The 17,195-nt window shown below is 49.7% G+C and overlaps 1 protein-coding gene, 2 long non-coding RNA genes and 1 other non-coding gene across 8 annotated transcripts; 2 read left to right on the top strand and 2 right to left on the bottom strand.

The window, feature by feature from the left end:
* Nucleotides 1-1,979: 1,979 nt before the first annotated feature.
* Nucleotides 1,980-10,219, bottom strand: LOC111775954 (uncharacterized). Its single transcript, XR_011424066.1, has 4 exons — nucleotides 10,087-10,219; nucleotides 5,367-5,523; nucleotides 2,634-2,684; nucleotides 1,980-2,439 (listed from the first exon to the last, which is right to left on the bottom strand). It is a non-coding gene; the product is annotated as an uncharacterized lncRNA (long non-coding RNA).
* LOC111776136 (U2 spliceosomal RNA) lies at nucleotides 8,305-8,495 on the top strand. Its single transcript, XR_002812090.2, has one exon. It is a non-coding gene; the product is annotated as a U2 spliceosomal RNA (small nuclear RNA).
* A 290-nt stretch (nucleotides 10,220-10,509) lies between the features above and the next one.
* Nucleotides 10,510-16,333, top strand: WDR74 (WD repeat domain 74). 5 transcript variants are annotated; one of them, XM_070230031.1, is made up of 12 exons: nucleotides 10,551-10,644; nucleotides 10,727-10,833; nucleotides 10,921-11,042; nucleotides 12,365-12,481; nucleotides 13,376-13,451; nucleotides 13,581-13,727; nucleotides 13,887-13,988; nucleotides 14,917-15,017; nucleotides 15,105-15,160; nucleotides 15,504-15,649; nucleotides 15,734-15,790; nucleotides 16,111-16,333. In XM_070230031.1, exons 6-12 carry the CDS (start codon nucleotides 13,617-13,619, stop codon nucleotides 16,288-16,290), a joined length of 753 nt encoding a protein of 250 aa, XP_070086132.1. In that variant the 5' UTR covers nucleotides 10,551-10,644; nucleotides 10,727-10,833; nucleotides 10,921-11,042; nucleotides 12,365-12,481; nucleotides 13,376-13,451; nucleotides 13,581-13,616; the 3' UTR covers nucleotides 16,291-16,333. The 5 variants fall into 5 exon arrangements, with proteins under 5 accessions (XP_023510012.2, XP_070086132.1, XP_070086134.1 ...); XM_070230032.1 differs by having other exon boundaries at nucleotides 10,572-10,644; nucleotides 10,921-11,132; XM_023654244.2 differs by lacking the exon at nucleotides 12,365-12,481 and having other exon boundaries at nucleotides 10,510-10,644.
* Nucleotides 15,386-17,194, bottom strand: LOC138916727 (uncharacterized). The gene is made up of 2 exons (XR_011424065.1): nucleotides 16,962-17,194; nucleotides 15,386-16,819 (listed from the first exon to the last, which is right to left on the bottom strand). It is a non-coding gene; the product is annotated as an uncharacterized lncRNA (long non-coding RNA).
* Between the last annotated feature and the right edge of the window lies 1 nt (nucleotide 17,195).

The following is a 17,195-nucleotide window of genomic DNA, read 5'->3' as shown; positions in this document are numbered from 1 at the left end:
GTCTGTCTCCTACCGCCCGTTCTTTCCATGGGAAATGGATTTATGTCATGTTCAGCTAGATAGGTGCACCTTCTACAACATGTGGCAGGGCTACTCAGGTGAATACTTGTTGAGTGAATAATACAATTCGCATTGAACATCCATCTTGATCTACATGTACTATTAAACATCTGAGTATAAATTTAGGAAGTGGAGTTCAAACAAGATAGATGAAAGGGTACTTGAAAATTTAGTCTTCATGTGAACAGGTGGCCTGTCCCTACACATACCCAAGGCAATGTTTTAGTTGGCTCTGGGCAAGCTGGCTTTGACTTGGGGTTAAATGAAGTATGGTAAAGGCAGTGGCACCATTGGTGGGTATATGTGTATGCATAGGTTAATAATTCAACCTTCAGAGCAGGTAAGTAGTTTCTCAGACTTGGAATCTCAAATCTACATGGTTAACATGCACCCTAACCCCCATACACACCCCAACCCACCCAACAATTCTGATGTAAGTTTGCAGATAATGACCACCCTTAGATTTCTCAAAATATTTGAAAGAATGGATACCAAATGGTGATGAATTAAGGGTTTCCCACATATTTCTACATTTCCACATGTAAATTTTAGAACAGACCTCTTGTGTCAGGACTATAGTATAAGGGCAAGGTAAAGGAAATGTATTTTCTGCTCATTAAATGGTAGCCGTAAGGATCTGAGAGTTGTCCACACAGTAATCACAGCCACAAGAATGGGAAGGCCAGCACCGAACGGGGATCAAGAGGACCCACCCAAGGCCCCTGGGGCAGCACCAGCATTTTAAAGGCTAGAGGAACAGCAGAGGAGAAACCCAGAAAGGCACTGTAAGCAGTGGGAGAACCTGCAGAGTGCTGATCTGGAAACGGGGACGAGAGCACCCACACACACCCCAGATGAATCGGTGTTAAAGCCATAAAGAGGTCACATGGAAGGGCCGGCCCAGGAGCGCAGCGGTTAAGTGGTACCTTCCACTTGAGCAGCCCAGGGTTCACCGGTTTGATCCCGGATGTGGACATGGCACTGCTTGGCAAGCCATGCTGTGGTAGGCGTCCCACATATAAAGTAGAGGAAGATGGGCATGGATGTTAGCTCAGGGCCAGTCTTCCTCAGCAAAAAGAGGGAGATTGGCAGCAGTTAGCTTAGGGCTGATCTTCCTCACAAAAAAAAAAAGGTCACGTGGAACTGAAAGTAACTGCAAGCAGGTCACCATGTGCAATAATAGGTCATCTCGCCCTCTCTCCAACCCTGGGAGGCACGTGCCAGAAGCATCCTTGGATGGAGGAAGAAACTGAGGCAAAGAAAAGATAAGCAACTTGCCCGCTGTCAGAGTTGGGATAGCAGGGGAGGATCAGTTGCCAAAGTCCCAGGGGCTTAACCGTCAGACCACGCTGTTCGCTCTGGGAGTCTGGAGGCCGCTGTGAGTGTAACCCAGACCTGGGAAACAGCAAGGAAGTGATGGAACCAAAGCTAGACTGAGGCTGGCGAAGGGGCCAGGCAAGATGCACTGGAAGTGTTTGGTAGAGAATGAAGCATTCCCCCAATACTCACCATTTGGCAAATGAGGAAGTCAAATTAAGCCTGGAGTTATTGACTATTTAGGCTAAGAAATGAGAGTGGGACTGTATGGGGAAATGGGGGAGAGTGCCAGAATGAGTGAGCCCCAGCTCCTCACATTCCTTCTGTACACCAGTGACTCATTACAATATCTTTAGCCTGGACCTCTTCCCTGAGTTCCTGGTACATCCAACCACCCCTTGACCTCCCCAGCTGATAGCCAGTCACAGATTCAGACCCTTGATTCCCTGTCCTGTTCACGTCCGCTCCTCCCCAAGTCTCTCCACCGCGTTAAGTGGTAACACTGCCCACAACCTGCTCCATCCCAAACATAGCAATGTACTTGATATGAAGCAATGGGCTTGCTGTGCTCACCACCATCTGAGCCAATTAATCACACCGAGTTAGGGATCCAGAAAGGAAGTTTTAATTCAATTAGCCAGCATAGTCAGGAAGACAGTAGACTACTATCTCAAAGTCTTCAAAAATTGCAGAATCTTGGGGCCAGCCCACTGGTGTCATGGTTAAGTTCACACACTCCACTTCAACAGCCCAGGGTTCATAGGTTTGGATCCTGGGTGTGGACATACACAGTGCTCTTCAAGCCATGCTGTGGCAGCATCCCACATACAAAATAGAGGAAGATTGGCACAGATGTTAGCTCAGGGCCAATCTTCCTCACACACACACACAAAAAATTTACAGACTCTTGAGGTAGCTATATAGGAAAAATGGGCAGTGAGGGAGTGTTCCAGGGATGTTAGTCTTCCCGCATGATGGGCTCCAGGTATCACATGGTTCCATTCTTCTGTCAGCTGTGATGGATACTTTGTAGGTGTGTTTCCCACCGTGGTCAGCCTGTTCCTGGATAGAAACTCATAGAACAAAGTTTTAATTTATCAAGCTACGGAGGAGCACGTGCATAAGTGGAGGCCAAAAATGAGGAAAACGTGAATTATTTTAGAGTACGTGCAGAGCAGCAAGCAGTCACACAGAGGAGGGGCTGGGGCCATTTAGTGTAACAAGACGACCTCACTTAAATTCACTCACATACTCACCGGAGACCAAGGCCTTGCTCCTGTCTTTGTTGACTGCTCTTTGGTTACATTCTAGAAGAAGAGGGAGTGGCAAAATAAAACAGTCAACACATAAGATCATTTGAAATAGCACAGTGGTTCTCAACCAGGGGTGATTTTGCCCCCTGGGGGACATTTAGCAATGTCTGGGGACATTTTTGGTTGTCACAACTTTAGGGGGTTGGGGGGGTACACTACTGGCATCTACTGGGTAGAGGCCAAAGATGCCGCCAAACACCCTGCAATGCACAGCACAGCTCCCTCTCTCCCACTCCCCAAACAATGAATTACCCAGCCCCAAGTGTCAACAGCGATGAGTTTCAGACACCCTGAGATGTATGATAAATGCCAGCAAAGAACACAAATCTGTGATGTGGTAAGAAAGGTGGTCAGGGAAGGCATTTCTGAGGATGTAGCATTTGAACTGAAACCTAAAAGAGAAGATGGGGAGAGCTGGAGGCAGAAGGGTCCAGGCTAGGAAATAGATGGAATGAAATGGAGTGATTCAGAATGTATTTTGGAGGTAGAAGCAACAGGATTGGCTGATGGAGTGGATGTGGGGGTGAGGCGAAGGGAGCATAAAGGATGTCCTGGTGGGAGGAGGAGGGAATCATTTTGGATATACAGTATGTCCCTCAGTATCTGCAGGGACTTGTTCCAGGAACCCCCACGGATATCAAAATCCAAGGATGCTCAAGTCCCTTATGTGTATAAAATTGTAGTAGTACAATGAATACAGTTAGCCCTCTGTACCCGCAGATGCCAAAACCACAGATACAGAGGGCCAACTGTACTGAGTTTGAGATACCTCCCAGACATCCAAGGAGAGAGTCAAGTGAGGACGGTATGGCATAGGGTTTAGGAATGTGGGCTCCAAAGCCAGGCCACTTGGGTTTGGAGTCTGTCTCTGCCACTTAATAGCTATGTGACTTTAAGAAAGTCACCTCACCTGCTGCACCTCCATTTCCCCATCAGCAGAAGAGGGAAGATGATGATACCCGCTTATCCTTTAAGGTTGTTAATACACGTAAAGCACCAGGAAGGGTGCCGGGCACCACTGACCAGTCAGGCTGGAGACAGGGAATAGGTTGTCACCGGGGAATGGATGGGAGGGAAACCCAAGGCACTGGATGAGATCATTTCAGCAGAGAGTGTAAGTAGGAGTAGAAAATTTGAATTCCTAGAGAGCCAGGGAATCAAAACAAATTGGCAAAGAGGGTGGGGTTGATGGCCAAGATGAGAGTTGGTGCCTCTTTTCCAGGACCTGCCTAACTCCAGGTCAGAGTTGCCGTGAGGGAAAATGGGCCCAGGAACAGACATTTCTCCAAAGAAGATATACGATGGCCAATCGGCACATGAAAAGATGCTCATCATCACTGATCATCAGGGAAATGCAAATCAAAACTACACTAAGATATCACCTTACACCCATTAGAATGACAAAAATAACTAAAACAAATAGTAGCAAATATTGGAGAGGTTGTGGAGAAAAAGGAACCCTCACACACTGCTGGTGGGAATGCAAACTGGTGCAGCCACTGTGGAAAACAGTACCAGTACGGAGATGCCTCAAAAAATTAAAAATAGAACTGCCATATGATCCAGCTATTCCACTACTGGGTATCTATCCAGAGAGCTTGAAGTCAGCAATTCCAAAAGTCCTATGCACTCCAATGTTTATTGCAGCATTATTTACAATAGCCAAGATGTGGAAGCAACGTAAGTGCCCATCAACAGATGATTGGATAAAGAAGATGAGGTATGTATATACAATGGAATACTACTCAGCCGTAAAACAGAACAAAATCGTCCCATTTGCAACAACATGGATGGACCTTGAGGGAATTATGTTAAGTGAAATAAGCCAGATAGAGAAGGACAATCTCTGTATGACTCCACTCACATGAGGAGTTTAAACATGTGGACAAAGAGAACAGATTAGTGGCTACCAGGGGAAAGGCGGGGTGGGGGGTGGGCAGAAAGGGTGAAGGGTTGCACCTACAACACGATTGACAGACAATAATATACAACTGAAATTTCACAAGATTGTAACCTATCATTAACTCACTAAAAAATTTAAAAAAAAAAAAAGAAAAAAGAAAAGAAAATGGGCCCAGGATAGCCACTCTTAAGTCCTGGAGCCAGGGCTCTCTCGGACAGCCCTTGGACAGGCCTGCCCACAAGGGCCCCCAGGACTTCCAGATCCTCTTCCTTCACTTGATGTGGCCTCTTTTCAGGTGTTTGGACTCCTTCAGGCAGGTTCTTCTGTCTTTTTTAGGGCTGTGGTTGTTAACTTTTAGGTTAGTGAATGCCTTCAGGGGGCTCTACAAGTCCCCCTGGAAATTGTATGCAAAATTATGTAAGGCAGACATGTTTATTTGGGGAAAGCCTACAACAGATTCTCAACAGATTTGGGGAATGTAACAAAAATTAAAAACCTCTTCAAGTTGACAATGCATTTCTTTGATCTGCTTCATAGCGTGTTGGTTTTCAAGTTTATAACATCTTCCTCTCAAGAATGCCAAAAAAAAGGAAAGTCTAAAATTGTCTAATCGATTTATAAATATAGAGGGAAGTACCATTAAAAAAAGTTTAAAGAGTTAAAAGGGGGGTGTAAATTGGAGAGGAGGTTGTTATAAGCCTTTGCACACTACTTGACAGTTTATATTAGTTTCATGAAAATAAAACATTGTTACAAAGTTTAAATGTACCCACATGGAAAGAATATTCTTCTCTTGGCCTCACTTTGCCTGTCATCAAGGTCAGTGAATCTCTGTGAACTCTTCCGCTTCTCTCCATCTCTGCCATCACAGCCACCTTCATCTCTTGCCGCGAGGATCAGGGGAGCCATCTCTCAGTTTTCCCCAGTAGACTATAAACATCATGAAGGCAAGGTCCATGTCTGATTTTGCTTATCGTTGTAGAGTGTCTGCTCAGTAAGCATAAGCAAATAGACAAATGGCCTCCCAAGGAGCAAATGTATTCACAAGTTCTTGTGGGACCCTTACTACCAGCCTTCTGTATCCACACAGCAAGAGGCAGGGATAATAGCAGAATGAGGGAGGGAGCCACTCCCACTTGCCTTTGCTTCAGAGGAGGAACAGGGCTACTGCTGACCTCTGAGACCCAACTGGGGAGCTGCCCACCAAGAGATCTGTGCTCCAGGACCCTTGGATGCAGCCTGGGCAGAAGGACTGAAGCCTGCTCAGCTGGGCAGCTGGGGCCTTCCCCAGGTTGGATCTCGCAGAATTTGGAGCAGATTGGGATTGAAAGAAACTGAGGGGCCGGCCCAGTGGTGCAGTGGTTAAGTTCACACGTTCCACTTTGGCAGCCTGGGGTTCGCTGGTTTGGATCCCGAGTGCGGACGTGGCACAGCTTGGCAAGCCATGTTGTGGTAGGCGTCCCACATATAAAGTGGAGGAAGATGGGCACGGATGTTAGCTCAGGGCCAGTCTTCCTCAGCAAAAAGAGGAGGATTGGCAACAGATGTTAGCTCACGGCTAATCTTGCTCAAAAAAAAGAAAGAAAGAAAACGAATTTTGCATTTGCCCCTGTATTCGTTTTTCTACTGCTGTTGTAAAAAATTACCACAAACTCAGTGGCTGGAAACGAAACAAATTTATTATCTTACAGTTCTGGATGTCAAAACTCCAAAATGGGTCTCACTGGGCTAAAATCAAGCTGTGTCAGCAGGGCTGCATTCCTTTCTGGAGGGTCTAAGAAAGAATCTATTGCCTTGCCTTTTCCAGCTTCTAGAGGCGCCCACACTCCTTGGCTGATGACTCCCTTCTATCTTCAAAGCCAGCAACGGTGCATCAAATCTTTCTCCTGCCGCTATGCTCTGACGGAGCCTCCTGTCTCCCTCTACTCCCTACCCTAATAAGGACCTTTGTGATTATACAGGGCCCACCAGATAATCCAAGATGATCTCTCCTTCTCAAATCCTTAATTTAACCGTAAATGCAAAGTGCCTTTCCCAGGGAAGGTAACACCTTCGGAGGTTCTGAGAATTAGGCCAGGGGCATGTTTGTGGGGGTATCATTCTGCCCACCACACCCCCTTGATTCAGCCTCTCCCTGGAGCCTCCGGTTTTACTTAGGAACCTGTAGAAACTGCTTCTGTTTATTAACATAAGGGACACGGTGCTGAGAATTTTGTTCTCTAAAATCATAGATTACCAGAAACTCTGCTAGTTGAAATCACATCCATGAGAATGGAAGGCCCCACTCTTGCCTAAAGGACCTCAGCCATGCCTCTGCAAGCGCTTTTTTTTTCTTTTCTGCTTTTTCTCCCCAAATCCCTCCAGTACATAGTTGTATATTTTAGTTGTGGGTCCTTCTAGTTGTGGCATGTGGGACCCCGCCTCAGCATGGCCCAATGAGCGGTGCCGTGTCCGCGCCCAGAATCGGAACCGGCGAAACCCTGGGCCTCCAAAGCGGAGTCCAGGAATTTAACCATTTAGCCACCTGGCCGCGCCCCCGCCTCTTTTTTTTTCCATACAATGCAGGCGCTTTGACACAGACGTGGGCTCTATTTCCGGCCTCAGAGTAGAGCTTCAGCTAAAGAGGTTTCGAACAGAATCTTCCACATTTATATTAATAGTGTCTCCAAGGAAATAGGACCTCAAATCCGTTCTCAGCCAGGGCCGGATATTAATCCCTTTCATCCAGCCGGGCTTTGCTTTGAGCCTATAAAAAAAATTGCTTCATTTACATTTTACCTACACGGATCTCACCCCCTCCCTCCCGCCGCTTGGATCTTGGATTTAGGAAGAAGGAGCCTCCAAAACGTTTTTCTTGGTGCATCTTTTCCCCTTTGTGAAGTGCCAAGGGTGAGTGACAGATGGTGCAAACGGCAAGATGCAACAGGGGGTGGGTGGGGGGGGGGGGTGGGGTGGGGGTGGGGTGGGGTGGGGTGGGGAGGGGGTGGGGTGGGGAGGGGGATGTTACAAGTCAAGGGGAGGCGCAGAAGGGAGCCTGGAGCTCCAGGATGCGAGGGGAACGCAGTCCTAAAGGCCAACCTTCGCCGTCAGCTCTGGGCCCAGCGCACAAGGTGCCCTCGGTTTTCACAACCACTCCATAAACGCGTGTTATCCTTCCCCCACTTAACAAGGGAGAGGAGCCCAGGCAACACGCCTCACGTCCACTCAGGAACTGGCGAGCCGGGATCCCAACTCAGTTCTTTGGACTGCAAAGCTCGCGCTCGCAACTGCGGCCTCTTCAAATAAATGTCCCGGATGGGGCACCGCCCCCCCGCCGCCCCTGCAATCGCTTATTGGAGACCACCGCCCAGCCGCCCCTAGGAGCGTCCCAGTCTTCAGGATGGAAGCCTAACGCCACAGTCTGGGAGAAATAGAGACCACACGGGCACTGAAATCACAGCATATGTGTGAACCAATCCCGAGAATGTAAAAAAGTGGAGGGGCGGGTTTATGCAAAGCCACCGAACGTGAGCAGGCAGGCGAAGCGGTAAAGAACCCTATTTAAGGTCTGTTTCCCAAAATCTAGCTATTATGGTGAAGGGAAAATAATGAGGAAATGAGTTTAGGAAAGAATACATTTTGAAAGGTAATGTAATCATTATGCCCTAAAAGTCACCACAACTGCGAAAGCTAAAGTAAGGGTAAGGCTGGCTGGGAGACACGATGACCGGTATCGCTTCTCGGCCTTTTGGCTAAGATCAAGTGTAGTATCTGTTCTTATCAGTTTAATATCTGATACGTCCTCTATCCGAGGACAATATATTAAATGGATTTTTGGAATTAGGAGATGGAATAGGAGCTTGCTCCGTCCACTCCACGCATCGACCAGGTATTGCAGTACTTCCAGGAACGGTGCACCCCCTTCAAGGGGAATAACTGTGGTTTCAAAGTAAGAATCAAAAATTTGTTCCAATTCTAGATAATGCAGTACTTCATCCATAATGTAGTTAGTTATAACGTTGAGCTTAGTAGCGTCAGTAGTAACTGCTTCCGCTTTATGAAGGAAGTTACTTTAGGTTTTGGGCATTTGCTAGTAACGCTGGGTGAAGTTATGCTACAGTGTAGTTAGTGTAATTAAATGGTAGGAAAAGTGTTCCTACGGAAGAAAGTTGTTCTAGGTATTTAAGCGTTAGGTCAGTGTTCATACTTTCCAGCGTGCCTGGTGCGTTCTTTAGTACAGGACAGTTTGCTAAGAAAACTTTCGAAAAAGAAACTCGAATGCCAGCTAGGTTTTTCTGGCTGTGCATCCACTGGCATTACTACTATACTTCTAGGAAGGGTGCACTCTTTTTTAAAGTCCTTGTTTGTCTTATGTAAGAAAGTGCTTGGTCCTTCTGTCGTTCTTCAGCTTTTAGTTTTCCCCTAATAGTAAACGGGAGGCCATTGGTCTCGCCGCATCAATCTTAGAACCCCGGGTGTGTTCCCAACTTTACAAGGGTAGACCTTCCAGCAGAGGAATGAATGGTTGGACGTCTCAAAAATAAAGGGAAATACAGAGTTTAGGTTTAATTTAAATAGCTTGTTGAGGGGCTGGCCCCGTGGCCGAGTGGTTAAGTTCCCGCGCTCTGCTGCAGGCGGCCCAGTGTTTCGTTTGTTGGAATCCCGGGCGCGGACATGGTGCTGCTCACCGAGCCCCGCTGAGGCCGCGTCCCACTTGCCACAACTAGAAGGACCACAAGGAAGAATATATAACTATGTAGCAGGAGGCTTTGGGGAGAAAATGGAAAAAAATAAAATCTTAAAAAAAAAAAAGATGGGATACGTTACATAAGAAAGATTTTTTTTTTTTTTTTTTTTTTTTTAAAGAAAATAAATAGCTTGTTGATACGCTCAACACAAAGCAGGGCTGTGTGGAAAGAGGTCAGCATCAGGTCTGGACTGCGAAGTAGAGCGAGGGTGCCGTTTCCTTGGTAATACAAAATTTAGAGAATGTGGAATGTTTATGCTCAGAACTCCTATCGGCAGCTCTGCAGCTGAGCTGGAAATCAAGGCTACTGCTTCGTGGAGGATTTAGATCCGCCAGGCAAGAGTGGGATGCTTCATTCATACGGCTATAATTTGAAATGAAGAAGTTTCTGATAGTCTCTGATTTCAGAGAACACAACCTCTCAGTAAGAAAACAGTACTCACTCAAGAAGGGGGCCGTTAGGACATTTTAATTAATTATTCTCAAGGAAGATTAGCCCTGAGCTAACATCTGCTGCAAATCCTCCTCTTTTTGCTGAGCAAGACTGGCCCTGAGCTAACATCCGTGCCCATCTTCCTCTGCTTTATACGTGGGACACCGACCACAGCATGGCTTGCCACACAGTGCCATGTCCGCACCTGGGATCCGAACGGGGAAACCCAGGGCCACCTACGCAGAACGTGCGCACTTAACCGCTGCGCCACCAGGCCGGCCCGTTACATTTTAAAGTTGCAGCTTATGCTTGGGAGAAATATTGTTTTTGTTACCTTTGAAGATTTTCACTCTCAGTTTGAGCTAATTTTTTACCATCACCAAACTTCAATGTGAGGAAATAAAAACGATGCCCTCCCCGTCTTTCTTCATCCGTGTCTTTTATACTCGAGGTTGAAGCCATGCGCCTCATGAGTGATCTGAATCGTTTCTGAAGGGGGCGCTTGTCTTGCACAGAAAAGGTTTTCCGCGATGCTTTGGAGGACGGACAGGGACTAGGCCTGGTTCGACCGGCGTCGCGGTCCAGTTAGGAGGCGTTCCACTTCAAGTATGAAATGGTCAGGTTACTCCTCAACTCTCCACTGTCAATCTGCAAGCGTCTCCAGACTTCGTTCTCGTAAAGCAAAACCAGCCGCAACAGGCAAGGGATCTTCGCTCTTCCAGCTCTTTAAACGCCCAGGAACGGCGTTCGTCGAGGATGGCTCTCGGCGCGCTCCGGTGACGCAGACGCTGCGCCGGAAGTGCGCGCTGCCGGCCCTCTGGCTCCGTGATGGCGGCTGCTGGGGCGCGCTGGAACCATGTGTGGGTCGGCACTGAGACTGGGATCCTGAAAGGTGCGTGGCGCGGCCGGGCGTCGGGAAGTGCGGGGGGTCGTCCGCTTGCGTCCCCGACGCGACTGACGCCTGCGACCCGCAGGGGTGAACCTTCAGCGCAAACAGGCGGCGAACTTCACGGCGACGGGACAGCCGCGGCGCGAGGAGGCGGTGAGCGCCCTGTGCTGGGGCGCCGGCGGCGAGACTCAGGTGAGCGGCCGCTGGCCGGGCCGGAGCTGGGGGGTCGGGGCACGGCGGCCTCGCTGTCCTCGCCATCCTGCCTTCTTCTGCCCGCAGATCCTGGTGGGCTGCGCCGACAGGACAGTGAGGCACTTCAGCATCGAAGAGGGCAGATTCCAGGGCCAGAGGCACTGTCCCGGAGGGGAGGGCACGTTCCGAGGGCTCGCCCAGGTGGACGGGTAAGACTGAGCCCCTCGCCGAACGCTCAGGTCGTAGGGAGAACGTTGAGGTTCCCGCAGGACGGCCGAATAATAGCCATCAACCCTTAGGTGAGACGGGCCTGGGCTGGGTGACAGGGACTTGTGTCCTGTCTTCCTTCATTCATAACAAACATTTATTGAACACCTACTGAGTTATAGGCATTGGGCGAAATGCAAGGGCTACAGGTAAACCAGACACCCATAGTACAAGCCTTCCTAGAGTTTGCATCTTCCAGCGTTTTTCTCCTGGCTCCATAACCTTTTGGGTGATCCTGAGCAAGTCATTTAATAGTTTAGAATATGCTTTTTAAAATTATTTTTTATTTTTATTTATCTTTTTTTTTTTTTTTTTGAGGAAGATTAGCCGTGAGCTAACATCTGCTGCCAATCCTCCTCTTTTTGCTGAGGAAGACTGGCCCTGAGCTAACATCCGTGCCCATCTTCCTCTACTTTATATGTGGGACGCCTACCACAGCATGGTGTGCCAAGCGTTGCCATGTCCGCACCCGGGATCCGAACTGGCGAACTCTGGGCCTCTGAAGTGGAACGTGCGAACTTAACCACTGTGCCACCGGGGCAGTCCCTACAATATGTTTTTAGATGGAAATTTAACAATCACCAAGGTGCTGAAGCTCCCAATGTTGGATAGGAAAGTGTGAGAGATGAGGTTATTGGCCTAGTTTTCTTCTAAAGATGGAGAGAGAAGACTGTGAACAGGCTGTGTAGGTTTGGTGGTGTTAATTCTGACAGGTCACATCTGAAGAAGGCTCTTTGGGGGTGAGATGTTTGAACTGGGCCTCAAAGGATGGGTAGAATTTTGACAGGTGGAGAAAGGGGTAAGGGCATTCTAGAAAGGGCAGAGGCCAAGGATTGGTGTCAGGCTAAAGGGTACATTTCAGGGAAGATAAATAGCATTTGAGGGTTGAAGCCAAGGCAGCATTTTAATACAAGATGGGCAGAGTAGGTTGGGATTAAATGTAAAGGGCTTTGGGGCCGGCCCCATGGCCCAGTGGTTAAGTTAGCGCGCTCTGCTTTGGCGGCCCAGGGTTTCGCTGGTTCGGATCCTGGGCATGGACATGGCACTGCTCATTTAGGCCATGGTGAGGCGGTGTCCCACATGCCACAACTGGAAGGACCTACAACTAGAATATACAGCTATGTACTGGGGGGATTTGGGGAGAAAAAAGCAGGAAAAAAAGAAAAAGATTGGCAATAGTTGTTAGCTCAGGTGCCAATCTTTTTAAAAAAAATGTAAAGGGCTTTAAGTGGCACGCTGAGAGATTTGCACTTCTGTTTTGTAGGTGGTGGGGTGTTATTGGATTTTGAGTGGGAAGTGCTATAGTCAGAGCTGTGAGCCTATGGGACTGTGGAGGATGGATTGGAGAGAGAGCAGCTGGGAGACTGTTGCCACAGCCCAGGCAAGCGATACTGAGCCTGAACCAAGGTGGGGAGGGTGGGCAGATGTGAGAAAGAGCATAGGCTCAGGCATACCCATCCTGGGGAGAGACTTGCTTGGGCTTTAAGGGAGGGGTACTACTTCTTCTTCTTTCTTTCTTTCTTTCTTTTTTTTTTTTTTGCTGAGGAAGATTAGCCTTGAGCTAACATCTGTACCAATCTTCCTCTACTTTATATGTGTGTTACCACGACAGTGTGGCTGACAAGTGGTCTAGGTCCACACCCAGGATCCAAACCTGTGAACCTGGGCCACTGAAGCCAGGCCACCAAAGTGGAAGGCGCCAAACTTAACCACTATACCATAGGTAGGGCCGTCCCTGGGAGGGGTACTTTGAGAGTGTGATATTTAGTGTCTGGAACCCAGAATAGGGAACTCGAGAGAAGAAGCTGGTATTTACTTTGGCCAAACCCTAAATCCAGACCAGTCCCATTTCAATACTTTCAGAGCTACTGATCCTGACCCCTTGTGACCAACTCAAGATTCAGAAAGACTAGCAGGGTCAGAGTCCCCAGATGTAGCTGTGGAATAGCAAAGGTGTCCTGCTCTTCACTGTCACAGGCTTGATTTCCAGCTCTGGTTCTGGCATTTATAGCTGAGTGGGCAAATTTTTTAATTTCTCAGAGTTTCAGTTTCATCACTTATAAAACTGGTAAACCCTCACCCTGTTGAGGAAATTGAGATAACAGACAGGGAAGCTGGGAGCTGTCAAGCCCTGCCCAGACGTTTGTCACTTAGAGTCTTCTTTAGGAACAAGGAATCTAGTTAATATGAATTTGAGGATGGGTTGACTGGGGCCTAGAAAACTCTTAGACTTTTTTTTTTTTTTTTAACCTAACTCTATTCTTTCTGCCTGCAGCACCCTCATCACATGTGTGGATTCTGGGATTCTCCGAGTCTGGCATGACAATGACAAAGAGACATCCTCTGACCCAGTGAGGCTCCCCTTCCCTGATCCTGATGGTTGGGGAAGGCAGGGGCCAGCATAGGAGCCAAATGAGGGCTTTGGGGAAGAGGATTAAGGACTCTGGAACTGACTCTCATCTCCCATTTGTTTTTTTCAGCTCCTGGAACTGAGGGTGGGCCCTGGGGTGTGCAGGATGCGCCAAGACCCAGCACATCCCCATGTGGTTGCCACAGGTGGGAAGGAGAATGCTTTGAAGGTGTGGGATCTACAGGGGTCTGAGGAGCCTGTGTTCAGGGCCAAGAATGTGAGTGATGGGATTGGGGAGGGGCTGGGTCTGAGGTCCAGGGAGCCTGAGGCCACTGACTATGAGTCAGAGACCAGGTGGGCTTTAAGGGACGATAATGGAAGGCCGAAGGAAGGGCCACAATGAGCCCCTCACACCTCTCTCCTCCACCTATCCCAGGTGCGGAATGACTGGCTCGACCTGCGGGTTCCCATCTGGGACCAGGACATACAGTTCCTCCCAGAGTCACAGAAGCTCGTCACCTGTACAGGGTACCACCAGGTGAGGCGCTGCCCTACCCCTCTCTCCTCCTGGTATTAAGCATCCTCCTAGAGAAACAGCCTCTCTGTGCGGGCTCAGCCCCCGTCGTTTGGCACAGCTGCCTTTCTCACTGTCCTTCTCTCCCTGAGCTCTCAGAGGAGGGAGCACTCCCACATCCGTTCCAACCCTGTGGCTGAGCCAGTGACCTTCTCTTACTGCATTCTAGGATGGAGTTTCCTGAGCTATGACTGTTCCTTTTCCTCCCACCTGGAAGAAAGGAGAAGGGAGTGTTCCTTTCACAGTAGAATCACATGGTGCAGGTGTCAAGAGACGACGTTGGACTGGGTGTCAGGAGAACTGTTCTGGTCCTGATGTAGCCTCTGGTTTGCTTTGGGACCCAGGCCTGATGCTCCCCTCTCTGGCCTCAGCTCCTCCACTTTACAGGAGGAGCCCCACTGGGGATCTTGACAGCTGGTCTCATTGGAAGTCCTAAGACCCAGACAAGGCTGAGTCACTATTTGCTCTGTTTCCTTTGCTCCTGCATATTGAAGTCTGATCAGTGCCTCTGCTCAAAACACGTGCGGACTTCCTCTCTCCTTCCTTGTTGAGGCTAAACTTCTCTGCTTGAAATGTAGCACCCTGACAATGGGATGGACTTGCAATTCCATCCCAAGATGGGAGTATGGGGGAATGGAATGCTCACACATGCAGACTACAGGAATGTGCCACCCCCCAACCTGGGAGACCTCTCCCCTCAGCCCTGAATGGACAGCAGCTCTCCCCACCCCTCAACACTCAGTGAAGAGGGATGCATTTCAAATGAGAAAGTTTCTCTAAGAGTGGGTCATAACAAGAAAGCAGTGTATGAAGGAAGGTGTGAAGATGTGGAAAAGCCAGAGGTGGGTATGTGGGGTGAGGGCACTCTTGTGATGCCTCAGTCTTCTTCCAGGTCCGTGTCTATGATCCAGCTTCCCCCCAACGCCGGCCAGTCCTAGAAGCCACCTATGGAGAGTACCCACTGACAGCGATGACCCTCACTCCTGGGGGCAAGTGAGTGTTTAGAGGGTGAAGAGTGGGGCTCAGGAAGGACTCCAGAAAGCTCCTGCTGACCCCACCTGCCTCTGCTCTCCTCCTCAGTTCGGTGATCGTGGGGAACACTCATGGGCAGCTGGCAGAAATTGACCTTCGGCAAGGTGAGTGGACTAGGGAGCCTTGGGGGAGGGAAAGGGGTGGGAGGAAGGGCAGGATTCACTCTCAGAGGGTGCAATGGAGTGGTGAGCCCTCCTTCAGGTGCAGATTGCCTGGGTTCAAATCTTGGTTTCACCAAAAGCTTTGACCTTGGACAAATTACTGCATCTCCCTGTGCCTTAGTTCCTTCTCCCGTAAAATGGAGATATCATTAATATCCTCCATAAAACTCCTCTCTCAGCATTATGTTGAGGATTAAATATTGAAACATAAAGTGATTGAATAGTAAACACTCAATAAATGGTCGTTGGCTGGTCAGCTAGCACTGATGTCTGCCCTCTTCTCCAGGGCGCCTACTGGGCTGTCTGAAGGGGCTGGCGGGCAGTGTCCGAGGGTTGCAGTGCCACCCTTCAAAGCCCCTCCTAGCCTCCTGTGGCTTGGACAGAGTCTTGAGGGTACACAGGATCCGGAACCCACGGGGCCTGGAGCATAAGGTGAGAGCCTGCTGCCTCCTGTTCCCACCTTTCATTTTTCTGTTTCAGCATGCTTGGCTCCTTAAGACCCCTCATCTTTTGCAGGTTTATCTCAAGTCTCAACTGAACTGCCTCCTCCTGTCAGGCAGGGATAACTGGGAGGTAAGCAGTTGGGTCTGGGAATGTGGGACCCAAGGGCATAGATGTGAGGATTTCCCTGTGGAGAGAAAAAGGAAGCAGTTGGAATACAGACCTGGAACTGTCCATCGACCTGCCAAGTTACTTAATTTCTCTGAGGGGTGTTAATAGTTATAATCCTGACAGGGTTACTGCCAAGGGTGAGCAAGGAGCATGGATGAGAATGGTTTCTGGGAGCAGGACATAAAAGGGGTGGTGCCTGGAGAGATTATTTCCAGCTAGAGCCTTCTTCCCTGAGTCTGTTGCTGTGCCCCTGACTCCTAAGCTTTTCTCTCGCTCACCAGGATGAGCCCCAAGAGCCTCAAGAGCCCAAGAAGGTGCCCCCAGAAGACACTGAGACAGATGAACTTTGGGCATCCTTGGAGGCAGCTGCCAAGCGGAGGCTCCCTGATTTGGAGCAGACCCAAGGGGTTCTCCAAACCAAACGGAGAAAGAAGAAGCGGCCTGGGTCCACTAGCCCCTGAAGAGCCTGTGCTCACTTTGTAAATAAAAAGCTCAACACCCCTATGACTCTCAGCCTTTTGTGGTGGGAGAAAGGAAAGAGGGCTAGCTGCCTCCAGAGCTGGGGCTGAGGGATATCTGACGTCACAAAGCCGGCAGCAGTCGGGAGGGCTGGCGTGGGTGGCACGTAGTGCGGGGCCTCTCTGGGGGCCGTGCAGGGCCATGGGCTGTTGCCAAGACAAGGACTCTCACACCTCCGATGAGCAGGGCAAGGAATCGGAGGAAGTCGAGGAAGGTGGGACGAGAAAAACACCAGGGGGGCCTAGAAAGTGGGAGAGGGGACTGTCCCCACGGGACTGCCCAGGAGGTTGGACCGGGGAGGGTAAAGCGGAGCTTAGTGGCCTGGTCATCCCCGCAGGCAGCGGAAGGGTCGATGTGGACTCTCCGGACCAGCAGCGGAATCGCAAGTCGAACGAAAGCCTTCTGATCACCGTGGTGTGGCGGCGGCTATCCCTGTTCAGTCGTCGGGGCTCCGCGCGGTCAACCAAGAGGCTATCAAATCAAACTCAAAAGCATGGGTGTGCGGTCGTGGAGGGCAAAAACGAGGAGATCCCAGAGGAGCCAGAGAAGGGGTGACCCCAGCCTTACTCTCAGTCCGCCCCAGCCTCCAGAAAATAAAGTTTCTAACGTGTACCTGCCGGAGCGCTACTGCTCCGCTGCTGGCTCCGGGCGCACTGGGCCTGGGCACCAGTGGGGCTGCGGGCTCTTTAAGGCTCCTCCTCCGAGGCTGATCTAGCCCCCGAGTCTCCGGCTCTAGTTCCTTGGGGGCGGGGTGACGGAGGCGGCCTAGCCAATGGGAGGCCGCAGTCGCTCTTGCATTTGAGTGGGGGGCGTGTCCCTTGGATCACCGGGCTCGAATAGGCGTGTC

This window comes from Equus caballus, chromosome 12 (assembly GCF_041296265.1).
Source record: "Equus caballus isolate H_3958 breed thoroughbred chromosome 12, TB-T2T, whole genome shotgun sequence".
NCBI lineage: Eukaryota > Metazoa > Chordata > Mammalia > Perissodactyla > Equidae > Equus > Equus caballus.
This window is presented reverse-complemented; position numbering and strand designations above follow the sequence as displayed.

What these genes read in the sequence shown, in the direction of transcription:
- WDR74 (XM_023654244.2), top strand. Translation starts at nt 10,581, where the DNA reads ATGGCGGCTGCTGGGGCGCGCTGGAACCATGTGTGGGTCGGCACTGAG. An exon ending in GGGCTCGCCCAGGTGGACGG is followed by an intron (nt 11,043 to 13,375) that starts GTAAGACTGAGC and finishes TTCTGCCTGCAG; the next exon opens with CACCCTCATCACATGTGTGG. An exon ending in CAGGCAGGGATAACTGGGAG is followed by an intron (nt 15,791 to 16,110) that starts GTAAGCAGTTGG and finishes CTCGCTCACCAG; the next exon opens with GATGAGCCCCAAGAGCCTCA.